The 10,995-nt window shown below is 43.0% G+C and overlaps 2 protein-coding genes across 4 annotated transcripts; both read left to right on the top strand.

Annotated features, from left to right (window-relative positions):
• Positions 1-80: 80 nt before the first annotated feature.
• Positions 81-4,903, top strand: LOC106575731 (uncharacterized). Of its 3 annotated transcripts, XR_006760040.2 has the most exons (9): positions 81-598; positions 804-1,002; positions 1,189-1,311; positions 1,483-1,716; positions 1,809-2,469; positions 2,712-2,979; positions 3,098-3,181; positions 3,277-3,510; positions 3,585-4,903. XR_006760040.2 is itself a non-coding variant. In XM_045699224.2 (8 exons), the coding sequence occupies exons 4-8, from the start codon at positions 1,637-1,639 to the stop codon at positions 3,372-3,374; spliced, it is 1,191 nt and encodes a 396-aa protein (XP_045555180.2). In that variant the 5' UTR covers positions 81-598; positions 804-1,002; positions 1,189-1,311; positions 1,483-1,636; the 3' UTR covers positions 3,375-4,903. The 3 variants fall into 3 exon arrangements, 2 of the variants coding, with proteins under 2 accessions (XP_045555180.2, XP_045555181.2); XM_045699224.2 differs by having other exon boundaries at positions 3,277-4,903; XM_045699225.2 differs by having other exon boundaries at positions 81-565; positions 3,277-4,903.
• Positions 4,904-7,840: 2,937 nt separating this feature from the next.
• On the top strand, positions 7,841-10,971 carry LOC106575739 (coagulation factor VII). The gene is made up of 8 exons (XM_014152409.3): positions 7,841-8,039; positions 8,372-8,544; positions 8,652-8,676; positions 9,155-9,268; positions 9,393-9,536; positions 9,720-9,814; positions 9,909-10,029; positions 10,158-10,971. Exons 1-8 carry the CDS (start codon positions 7,949-7,951, stop codon positions 10,700-10,702), a joined length of 1,308 nt encoding a protein of 435 aa, XP_014007884.1. The 5' UTR covers positions 7,841-7,948; the 3' UTR covers positions 10,703-10,971.
• The last annotated feature ends 24 nt before the right edge of the window (positions 10,972-10,995 follow it).

The following is a 10,995-nucleotide window of genomic DNA, read 5'->3' on the forward strand; positions in this document are numbered from 1 at the left end:
CCGATCTGCAAATCCACAGATGAGTAACAAAGGGATGGGAATCAGATTAATTGACCAATTTTACATTCGCTTGAGTCAAACGTTTCAATATTTAATGTCTCATTTTTAAAACTGAATATATATATATTCTCCATTAGCTTTTCATGAATTGACCCCGTTGAAAAGTGAGACAGTTAAATTTCACTACGAATATGAAACATTCTTCAACTTTAATGTTCGTCATCTTGCAAGTTGAGGGACTTATGTACAGTTGGCGAGAGTTGACTGTCTGACGGTTACAATATGTAAATTGGTAGTTATGTCAAACTCAGGTTATGCAGCCGGCTATTTTCTAGGTCTATTCATTAGAGCAAAACGTTTTGCAACGGAAACGTTTTGCAACGACAACGAGTTTCTTATTGGACAAGTTTAGGTAGTCCCTCCCCGTTTTGGCCCGTTTGGTGTCAAGTGAATACGACCCTGTGTAGTTTTGTAACACAGCAATAATGAATTTACTCAAGTTCTATATCGAAATTATTATGCGCATTCTGGTGTTCATACATGCAGCTGAAACTACTACAATAGGGTGAGGATCATTCTACAATTTGACATTTCTACGGTAGGACCGCATATGTTTCTTTAACCACTCTAAACAATGTCAAGGAATTCTGTCCTGTCTATGTCCACGTTTGGACTCTTTATTACAGCTCGCATAACGTTACCTATATAGTCTCCTGGAGCACCAGTAGCCACAGGGTAACCCATCTGAACATAGACTACAATTATTATTGAAATATACATGTTTTTGTGTTTGATTTCTGAAGTAACACCACCAGTCTCTAGCCGAGATGACCCAGGTGCGAAGGTCGGTGGGAGAGGCGCTGTGGGGAATGTGTGCCGCCGACGCCATGTCCGTGCACTGGTACTACAACATCGATGACATCAAGAGAGATTTTGGAGGATGGATCACCGGCTTCAACGCACCCAACAACAGACACCCGTCCAGCATCCTCACCAACTCAGGTATGTTAACATCACCCTTTACTGAATTTGAAAATGAGTTGTTTATTGGTCATGAATTATGACATGAGTGTTTGATATATGCAGGAGCATTCATTCTTCTCCTGATGTTCATCAAACTGGCAATAGGTACATTGAAACATTTTGAGTTAGTCCTTAATCTGTTGTCTCTTTCCCTCCGGTCCATAGCGGGGAGCGGTCGCACTGCATGGCCCTCTGGTGGGAACTGACCCCATGTTGTGGGTAGCGTAATCCTCCATAACAAGCTCAAGTTCTGGAAGGCATCAGGCGGATCGGTCCACTATCACCAAGGTACTCACTTAATTTCAGTTCATCTCACGAATGAATGTAATAAATGAAAAAAGTAACTGTCTATGACCTTGGTCTGTATACATCATTAAAAGCGGTTCTGTAAGGAAAATAATTATTGACAATACATATTATCAATTATTCAGTTAAGTATACCTCTATATCTCTGTGCAGGTCTCCAGGCAGGTGAGAATACCCTGAATGCCATCTGCTCCCTGAGGGTGGCACAGCCCCTGACAGGGGGGAAGTTTGCCACTGTGGCAGAACCAGCGGCGAGGGGGGGCGGAGCTGGCTGATTACGTACACTTCATGACCACGCCAGGAACACATGGAGACACCTACGCAGAGTCCTTCCACAGAGCATTCTTCTCCGACTGGCAAGACCCCAAACCCACTTCCTCCAGCAAGGTAATGCACACGCACATGCATGCATGCATACATACGAGGTTATACACCTAACCAGACAGTGTCTCACAGTTTGTCTTGTCTATGTGTTCCAGGTGTTACGTTTGTGTGTCTTGTCTATGTGTTCCAGGTGTTACGTTTGTGTGTCTTGTCTATGTGTTCCAGGTGTTACGTTTGTGTGTCTTGTCTATGTGTTCCAGGTGTTACGTTTGTGTGTCTCGTCTATGTGTTCCTGGTGTTACGTTTGTGTCTTGTCTATGTGTTCCAGGTGTTACGTTTGTGTGTCTCGTCTATGTGTTCCAGGTGTTACGTTTGTGTGTCTCGTCTATGTGTTCCTGGTGTTACGTTTGTGTGTCTTGTCTATGTGTTCCAGGTGTTACGTTTGTGTGTCTTGTCTATGTGTTCCAGGTGTTACGTTTGTGTGTCTCGTCTATGTGTTCCAGGTGTTATGTTTGTGTGTCTCGTCTATGTGTTCCTGGTGTTACGTTTGTGTGTCTTGTCTATGTGTTCCTGGTGTTACGTTTGTGTGTCTCGTCTATGTGTTCCAGGTGTTATGTTTGTGTGTCTTGTCTATGTGTTCCTGGTGTTACGTTTGTGTGTCTTGTCTATGTGTTCCTGGTGTTGGAGTTTGCAGAGCAGCGCTACCAGCAGAAGATGAACGTGTCAGTCCCCGACAGCCAGCTAGACGCTATTGGCTGCCTCCCCATGGCCATCCCCTTTGTGCTTCTCTCTGCCACAGCCAATGAGGACCAAGCTGCAAGTGTTGCACCCACCTCTTTTTGGAATATTTAAATAGGACAATCTCAATTGCATTTCCTTCATCCTTCTCTCCTTGCCTCATCTCAAAACCCATTGGATGAGAAGGTCAGAGTGGAGGGACCGTTGAACTTCTCATCTAATGGGTTTTGAGAAGGAGACGAGAACACAAGAAATTAAGATTTTCCCAATGAACCTCTCTCTCCCCCTCTTTTGCTGTCCTTTCTCTCTTCCTCTCCCAGGTGTCTGCAGCGGTAGAGTTTGTCCGGCTCACCCACCCCAAGGTGGAGAAATATGTGACGCTGTACGCCCGAGCCCTCCATGCCACTCTGAATGGGGAGTGTCTGAAGCAGCAAGCGGGGGCCGCCCTCAAGTCACCCGAGCTGGATGCATGGGACACTTGCAAGCCCTACATACAGAAAGCAGCCAGGTTTCCAACCTCTTCTGCAGAGGGGCTCAAGGTTCACCAGAGTGCAGTGGAAATGCTTGGAAATGCCTGCTACACCCAAGGTGTCTATCACTCTCTCTCTACTCTTTGTCTACCTATCCACAGCAGTGTCATTTAGTTCCATTTAAGTGTGTGATGCAAGTGTCCACTGAGTCTAATAGAAGTTTGTGTCCTTTATAGGTGCCCTCAGTAGTATGTTCTACCTAGCACACAAGTTTCACAGCGACCCTCATGGAGGGATCCTGGCAAACACCAATTGTGGCGGTAAGTTTGTTTGTTTGCATGTGATGCCAATTCATCTGTTTTAAGGTATGTGTTTTGAGAATTGTCAGTCTAAAGTGTCTGTGTGTCCTTTTCAGGAGAGAACTGCAACAGGGGTTTTGCTTTGGGGGCTCTGCTGGGGGCGAGGGCAGGGTACACGGTGGATCTGTACCCCAGGAGTGGAAGGATGGATTGAGGAATGCACAGGAACCCATCCATGAAATACTAAAGATGTTCTGAGACTGCCCCCTATAGGACATAAAGCGCGCATCATAGCACTGACACACATACCTTACCTCCGTTTGGTTGTTGTAACTCATAACAACATCTGTGTACATATGTTTGTTGATTTTGAGCCTTATATTGGCCTTGGTATTCACATGCTGGTCGTTGTATGCACAAAAAGGTACCTTACAATGAAAAAGATTACTATGCACAAATAATTACCTTGTGTAAAAGTGCTTATTTTCCCAATTCTACCCTTAAGGCCTTCCAGGTTTGCCTTGGTTTACTCCCCAGCTGAAAGCTCAGTTATCTCTCTCGACCATACTTCAAGTAAGTGTTCACAGCTGTGTCTCCATTAAATATATTTTAGAGATCAGTTGGAGTTTACGCACTAAAGGCGTCCGCATACATAGGTTCGGTTTGCTCCTAGCAGAACTCGGCCAGGCGAAGTGTACGTCTGTGCTCGCATACTCCCTTAAAATACCTTCACTTGAAAAATTAGAAAGAAGTGGAAATATTACTGTTTGTACCTCTTGAGACGCCATAGTCAGTACACGTCCTCAAAATAGTCTCAATTAATTTAAGAGAAATCTGTAAATCATTTTGCGTTTTTGCTGAGGAGATCTTAGTTGCGCAATTTTACATCTAAGATTTTTGGTGCAGTATTTCTTATCATCTGCATGAAAACTAGTCGTCTCTCGTTAAATGACAACGTATTGTTGACCAATCACCGACGAAGGGGCGTAGACTTCGGCTACGGAACTTTGACAAGCCTCAAGAAAAGCATGTGTGATGAACAGCCGGGGTAAAAACCCTGCGGAACAACCAAAACGTCACAGAATTTCATCAGAATATATGCGCGATCTGTTTCGACTTGGAATTATACCGTAAACTTTAAAGTCATATCGAGTTTGAGTTGAAGAAGAAAAAGTTAACCTTTTTTAAAGTACATTTGATCATATACATTAATTGCAGAAGCAGGTAGACAGTAGCCTGCAACATTTCTACATTCCTTGTTTCAAAATTACGCGAAGGGAAACATTGTGATTTGATTATGGCAGTTCAATGGTAATTTATTTTATCAGTCTTATTTTCATTTGGATAGAATCCAGGGAAGTTATTTGAAAGGTAATATGCCCTGCCAAATTGTGTTTTAAAGTTGAATAAAAGCATGTATGCTGGTCGATTATGCGCACATACAATAGTATACACTGTTACCATCTCTAATCTGATTGATTGATTGCTTCTGTGGACAGGTGTCTTTTATACAGGTAACAAACTGAGATTAGGAGCACTCCCTTTAAGAGTGTGCTCCTAATCTCAGCTCGTTACCTGTATAAAAGACACATGGGGGCCAGAAATCTTTCTGATTGAGGGAGTCAAATACTTATTTCCCTCATTAAAATGCAAATCAATGTATAACATATTTGACATGCGTTTTTCAGGATTTTTGTTGTTATTCTGTCTCTCACTGTTCAAATAAACCTACCATTAAAATTATAGACTGATCATTTCTTTGTCAGTGGGCAAATGTACAAAATCAGCAGGGGATCAAATACTTTTTTCCCTCACTGTAAGAGCAGTTGGAGGCCACGGAAGGAGAGTTGTATGGCATTGAAGCTCATCTGGAGGTTAGTTAACAGTGTCCAAAGAAGGGCCAGAAGTATACAGAATGGTGTTGTCTGCGTAGAGGTGGATCAGAGAATCACCAGCAGCAAGAGCGACATCATTGATGTATACAGAGAAGTGAGTAGGCCCGAGAAATGAAACCTGTGGCACCCCCATAGAGACTGCCAGAGGTCCGGACAACAGGCCCTCCGATTTGACACACTGAACTCTATCAGAGAAGTAGTTGGTGAACCAGGTGAGGCAGTCATTTGAGAAACCAAGTGGGTTACTGTAATGGAAATTATATGATTAAAGGTTTGACTAAATGTTTTCACTCAGAAAACCTATAACATGTTGAAATGTATTCGAAATAAGGCTATAATAATGGGTTAAAAACTATATTCCAATACTGTGTGTAAGTAAGACACTGTTACCACTTCAAAATGAGCAGGGCAGAGTTGATAAGACGACCTTGGGAAAGGAACAGGAGAAGATGCCTCCCTAAGTTAGGGAGAGAAACAACGGCCTGGGAACGGCTAGTTGGCAGGAGATTAGAAGACAGGTGGCAAGGTTGATAAGGAATGTATGTGTAATGTGGGAAAAAAAAGCGGGGTGGAGTTCTCTACTGATGTAAGTTTGTGTGTGTGTGTGTGTGTGTGTGTGTGTGTGTGTGTTAATATAAAAGGCTTTGTGCATTGAACGGATTTTAGAGCTCTCATAAATAAACGTTTTGACCATTGTGGGCTGGTTCTCCGTCTGCGTCATTCAACCAGAATCTTACACACTCTGGGGGGGGGGCAGACTGAGTAGTTTAATTGAAGTTCGGTTTAAGAACATTGATAACTTAATTCACGTAACTGTTACACACAATGAAAGGTAATACCCTATAATACCCACACAATACCCTATAATGTGAAAGTTGAACTATGTTTTTAGAACATTTTGCAAATTAATAAAAAATGAAAAGCTGAAATGTATTGAGTCAAAAGTATTCAGACCCTTTGTTATGGCAAGTCTAAAGTTCAGGATAAAATTTGCTTAAGTCACATAAAACGTTTAATGGACTCTGTTTGCAATAATGTTAAATATGATTTTTGATTATCTCTGTACCCCAGACAGTTATCTGTAAGGTCCTTCAGTCAAGCAGTAAATTTCAATCACAGATTAAACCACAAAGACCAAGGAGGTTTTCCAATGACTTGCAAAGAAGGGCACCTATTGGTAGGAAGAAAGAAAAAAACAGACATTGAATATCCCTTTGAGCATGGTGAAGTTATTAATTACACTTTGGATGGTGTACACTACAAATATAGAGGCGTCCTTCCTAACTCAGTTGCCGGAGAAGAAGGAAGCCGCTTAGGTATTTTACCATGAGGTCAATGTAGGTAGCCTAGTGGTTTGAGCGTTGGATCAATAACTGAAAGGTGCTCAGATTGAATCCCTGAGCTAACAAGATAAAAAACCATTGTTCTGCCCCTGAACAAGGCAGTTAACCCACTGTTCCTAGGCTGTCATTGTAAATAAGAATTTGTTCTTAACTGACTTGCCTAGTCAAATAAAGGTACAAAATGTTTACTTTAAAATAGTTACAACGTTTAATGGCTGTGATAAGAGAAAACTGAGGATGGATCAACAACATTGTGGTTACTCCACAATACTAACCTAAATGACATTGAAAAGAAGAAAGCATCTACAGAATACAAATATTTCAAAAAATGCATCCTGTTTGCAACAAGGCACTAAAGTAATACTGCAAAACATGTGGGAAAGGAATTAACTTTTTGTCCTGAATACAAAGTGTTATGTTTGGGCCAAATCCAATACAACACATTACTGAGTACCACTCTCCATATTTTCAAGCATATTGGTGGCTGTATCATGTTATGGGTATGCTTGTAATCGTTAATGACTGGGTAGTTTCTTAGCATAAAAATAAACGGAATGGAGCTAAGCACAGGCAAAATCCTAGAGGAAAACCTGATTCAGTCTACTTTCCACCAGACACTGGGAGATGAATTCACCTTTCAGTGAATGTTCTTGAGTGGCCGAGTTACAGTTTTGAATTAAATCTACTTGAAAATCTATGGAAAATGGTTGTCTAGCAATGATCAACAACCAATTTGACAGAACTTGAAGAAATGTTAAAAGAATTTGGGGCAAATGTTGCACAATCCCGGTGTGGAAAGCTCTTAGAGACTTACCCAAAGGTCTTCCACAAAGTATTGACTCTGGTGTGAATACTTATGTAAATTATATATTTCTGTATTTCATTTTCAATACATTTGCAAACATTTCTAATAATATGTTTTCACTTTGTCATTATGGGGTATTGTGTGTAGATGGGTAAATTTGATCAATTTTGAAATCAGGCTGTAATACAACAAACTGTGGAATAAGTCAAAGGGCACAAATACTTTCTGAAGGCACTGTATCTTCCTCAGGGACAGGTCTGTCTTCCCTCCCTCAATGTAAAGTGTTAGTTCTATAGTGGCAATAGACTACATTAATATTGAGGTGGGCAGTTATTTTAGGAAGTTGCATTGAAGATATGTTGCCTCAGAGCCATTATAGCTTTCTGGACTGTAAACTATACTGCCTTACAAAGCAAATGAGCAGTAACTGCACATTTTATCAAAAATGAGTTATTTACATTTTTGATACATTGAATACATGCATTATCATGTGGACAAATATCCTGCCTCCACTGTGTTGTCATACAACAGCACCTCCTGTTGGTGTGATACTAGTAATGCCTCCTTGGCTCCAGTCCAGTCACTGTATTTCACAATGTTAGTCTCCCAGCCAACTGCCCCGTGGGTTTACCCTGATACATGTTCTGTCAGGGAGGGGAGAGAGAGACTGATTTGCTGTTTGTGTGTTTGTGGAGTATGTGTTTGTGGGAGGACTGAACTTGGGTCGAGCCCTGAGAGCTCAGTAATGGAGTCGTCTACGACCACGGACGCTCTGAAAGTGAAGCTCAGCCACCTTATCCTGCTGGCCCTCTGTATCCCAGCCTGCCTCCCTGGAAGTGAGTCTCAGATCTGAGGATGTAAATTACTTTGGTGGTTCTTGGATCAGCCCTGTACCTTTCAAATACAGCACCACACGCTGCTGGCTATTCAATGCCCTGCTTGACTTCCTGTCTGTCTATCTGTCTTTCTGTCAGTCTGACTGTATTTGTGTACAGAGACTGTTTACAGCCTTGTGTGTGCAGTAATAGCAACTTTTAAACCACCCATGGTCTTCATTAGGATTCTTCTTCATTTTCCTACTATTTGTACTCTGTTCCTGTGGAAGTTTGTTGGATGTCTATCAATTTAAAGTCTATGTAGTGTGAGCAGTCATGTCCCGTCCTGGCAGCTCCAGTATTCCTGAGTACACAGGAGGCCAGTGGGGTGCTCCATCATCAGCGCTCGCGGCGTGCTAACAGCCTGCTGGAGGAGCTGAGACTGGGAGACCTGGAGAGAGAGTGTCTGGAGGAGCAATGTGGCTACGAGGAGGCACGGGAGATCTTCACCCTCCCCGAACAATTGGTGAGTGTAAACGGAATGATCAGATGGAATCTGAGGAGGTAGGTTCTCCATATTTGTCCCAGAACATTAGAATCTTTTTAAATACCCCTCTCTCTTGTTTTATGCAGGAGGAGTTCTGGAAGAGCTACTCAGGTAGGCTATCTTCAGGGGACTCAAAGCTACACTCAACTTTAACTTACAGTACCAGTCAAAAGTTTGGACACACCTACTCATTCCAGGGGTTTTCTTTATTTTTACTATTTCTACATTGTATAATAATAGTGAAGACATCAAAACTATGAAATAACACATATGGAATCGTTTAGTAACCAAAAAAGTGTTAAAAGCTGTCATCAAGGCAAAGGGTGGCTTCTTTGAAGAATCTAAAATATATTTTGATTTGTTTAACACCTTTTTGATTACTACATGATTCCATATGTGTTATTTCATAGTTTTGATGTCTTCAATATTATTCTATCATGTAGAAAATAGTAAAAATAAAGAAAAACCCTAGAATGAGTAGGTGTGTCCAAACCTTTGACTGGTCTGTACATGTTGCCAAATCTACATATATTTCTCGTTGCTCATTATAATGGTTCTAATAATAATCTAATATTGTCTCTGTCTGTAGTGGTGGATCAGTGTGAGTCTGGCCCCTGCTTGAATGGTGCTACCTGTGTAGGTCAGGTGAACACATACATCTGCATTTGTCTCCCTGGGTTTGATGGACGAAACTGTGGCCAAAGTAGGTACAACACACCTGTATCTGTCTGTCGAATCACTGAAATTAGCTCTTGGATCTTCTTCAATAATGGTTTCCATTTCTCTTGTCTCTTGGTTCCTGTCTGTCTCTATCTCTACCTCCACAGCCTTGATGAACTCTTATGATGGTTGTCTGTACAGAAATGGGGGATGTGAGCACTTCTGTACAGAGTTTCCAGACCTGTCTCACCGTTGTCACTGTGCCCCTGGGTACAGCCTGGGCAATGACAGCATTAGCTGCATACCCCAAGGTCTGTATCACACTGGGCCAAACCCTAACAACTACAACTCCCAACAGCCCTGTGCTTCTTGAGGCCATCTCCATACAAGCACTTCATCTTCTCCTTTTGTAGTCCTTCTCTTGCCTGTATTCTCTCTTTATCCTCAACTCCTAACCTCTCTCTCTCCCTCTCTCCCTCCCTCCCTCCTCTTAGTTCCGTTTCCCTGTGGAAGAATTGTGAAAACGTTCAGGCCCGGGCCCCGAATTGTGAAAGGCACAATTTGTCCTAAGGGAGAGTGCCCATGGCAGGTATAGCATTGCACTGTAGTTATTGACTGACCAACATGTGGCTAGATCCAGATCTATATCTGTCTCACACTCTCCTCTCCCTCTGTCACTGCAGGTTATGCTGGAGTACATGAATGAATATAAATGTGGGGGGATCCTCTTGGCTCCACATTGGATCCTTACTGCTGCCCACTGCATGTGGCACACGACTGCCTCCCATTGGCAAGTCACAGTGGGTGAGTGGGAAAATGGTATTACAGTGTTCTCTCAACGCTCCCAGTATCTCAGCTGCCACAAAACCCAATGCTAACTATCACCTCTGAGTGTTCACTGTCCACTGATCCTGAGTTCCTCCCCCTTCAAGGTGAACACAACCGTGCGAAGAAGGAGGGCACGGAGCAGGTTCGGCGGGTGACGAGGATGCTGATCCACCCCCAATACAACCACACCTCCACGGACCGGGACCTGTCTCTGCTCTACCTCAAGAGGGAAGTAGTGCTTGGACCCTTCGTGGTGCCTGTGTGCCTGCCCGCCTTGGACGGCTCCTTCGGGCGCACGCTAGGGGCCATGCGCACCTCCGTGGTGAGTGGCTGGGGCCGCCTGGCCCAGTCGGGACCCCCGTCCACTCTGCTCCAGAGGCTGGAGGTTCCTCGGGTCCCCCTACAGGAGTGTCGCACCACAGGCCTCAATGTGACCAGGAACATGCTGTGTGCTGGGTTCAGGGACGGGAAAAAAGATGCGTGCCAGGGGGACAGCGGAGGGCCCCTGGTCACCCGCTACAAGAACACCTGGTTTCTGACGGGCGTGGTGAGCTGGGGTAAAGGGTGCGCCCAAGAGGACGTCTACGGAATCTATACCCGCGTCTCTAACTTCCTGGACTGGATCAATCAGACCATGGCGACCGGCTGAGTGGGAGTGTCCATTTAAAAACACCCCTCCAAAAAACACTGACAGATCTCCTCAAGGATGATGCTGGATAATAGTCCAAGACACAATCCTGCACCAAACTAGAATCTGGATTAAGATATAAACTATAAATATAATGATGACATTAATCTTTATAGTTTCTTAGACAAATCTAAGAAATATATTTTCTTTGATCCAAGTATTAACGTCTGTGTTTGATGAAAATTACAGTGTATTCAGCCAGAATAAATAAATAATTATTTGAAAATGAAGTTGGATTGTTTTCCTAACTGATA

The sequence above is a fragment of the Salmo salar genome, chromosome 17 (assembly GCF_965601325.2).
Source record: "Salmo salar chromosome 17, fSalSal1, whole genome shotgun sequence".
NCBI classification, from domain to species: Eukaryota; Metazoa; Chordata; class Actinopteri; order Salmoniformes; family Salmonidae; genus Salmo; species Salmo salar.

Bases quoted from the DNA above. Each gene is read 5' to 3' on its own strand.
- LOC106575731 (XM_045699224.2), top strand. From the start codon at position 1,637: ATGGAGACACCTACGCAGAGTCCTTCCACAGAGCATTCTTCTCCGACT. The intron at 1,717-1,808 runs GTAATGCACACG...TATGTGTTCCAG, and splicing joins AACCCACTTCCTCCAGCAAG to GTGTTACGTTTGTGTGTCTT. The intron at 2,980-3,097 runs GTGTCTATCACT...TGTCCTTTATAG, and splicing joins AAATGCCTGCTACACCCAAG to GTGCCCTCAGTAGTATGTTC.
- LOC106575739 (XM_014152409.3), top strand. From the start codon at position 7,949: ATGGAGTCGTCTACGACCACGGACGCTCTGAAAGTGAAGCTCAGCCAC. The intron at 8,040-8,371 runs GTGAGTCTCAGA...CCGTCCTGGCAG, and splicing joins CCCAGCCTGCCTCCCTGGAA to CTCCAGTATTCCTGAGTACA. The intron at 10,030-10,157 runs GTGAGTGGGAAA...TCCCCCTTCAAG, and splicing joins CCATTGGCAAGTCACAGTGG to GTGAACACAACCGTGCGAAG.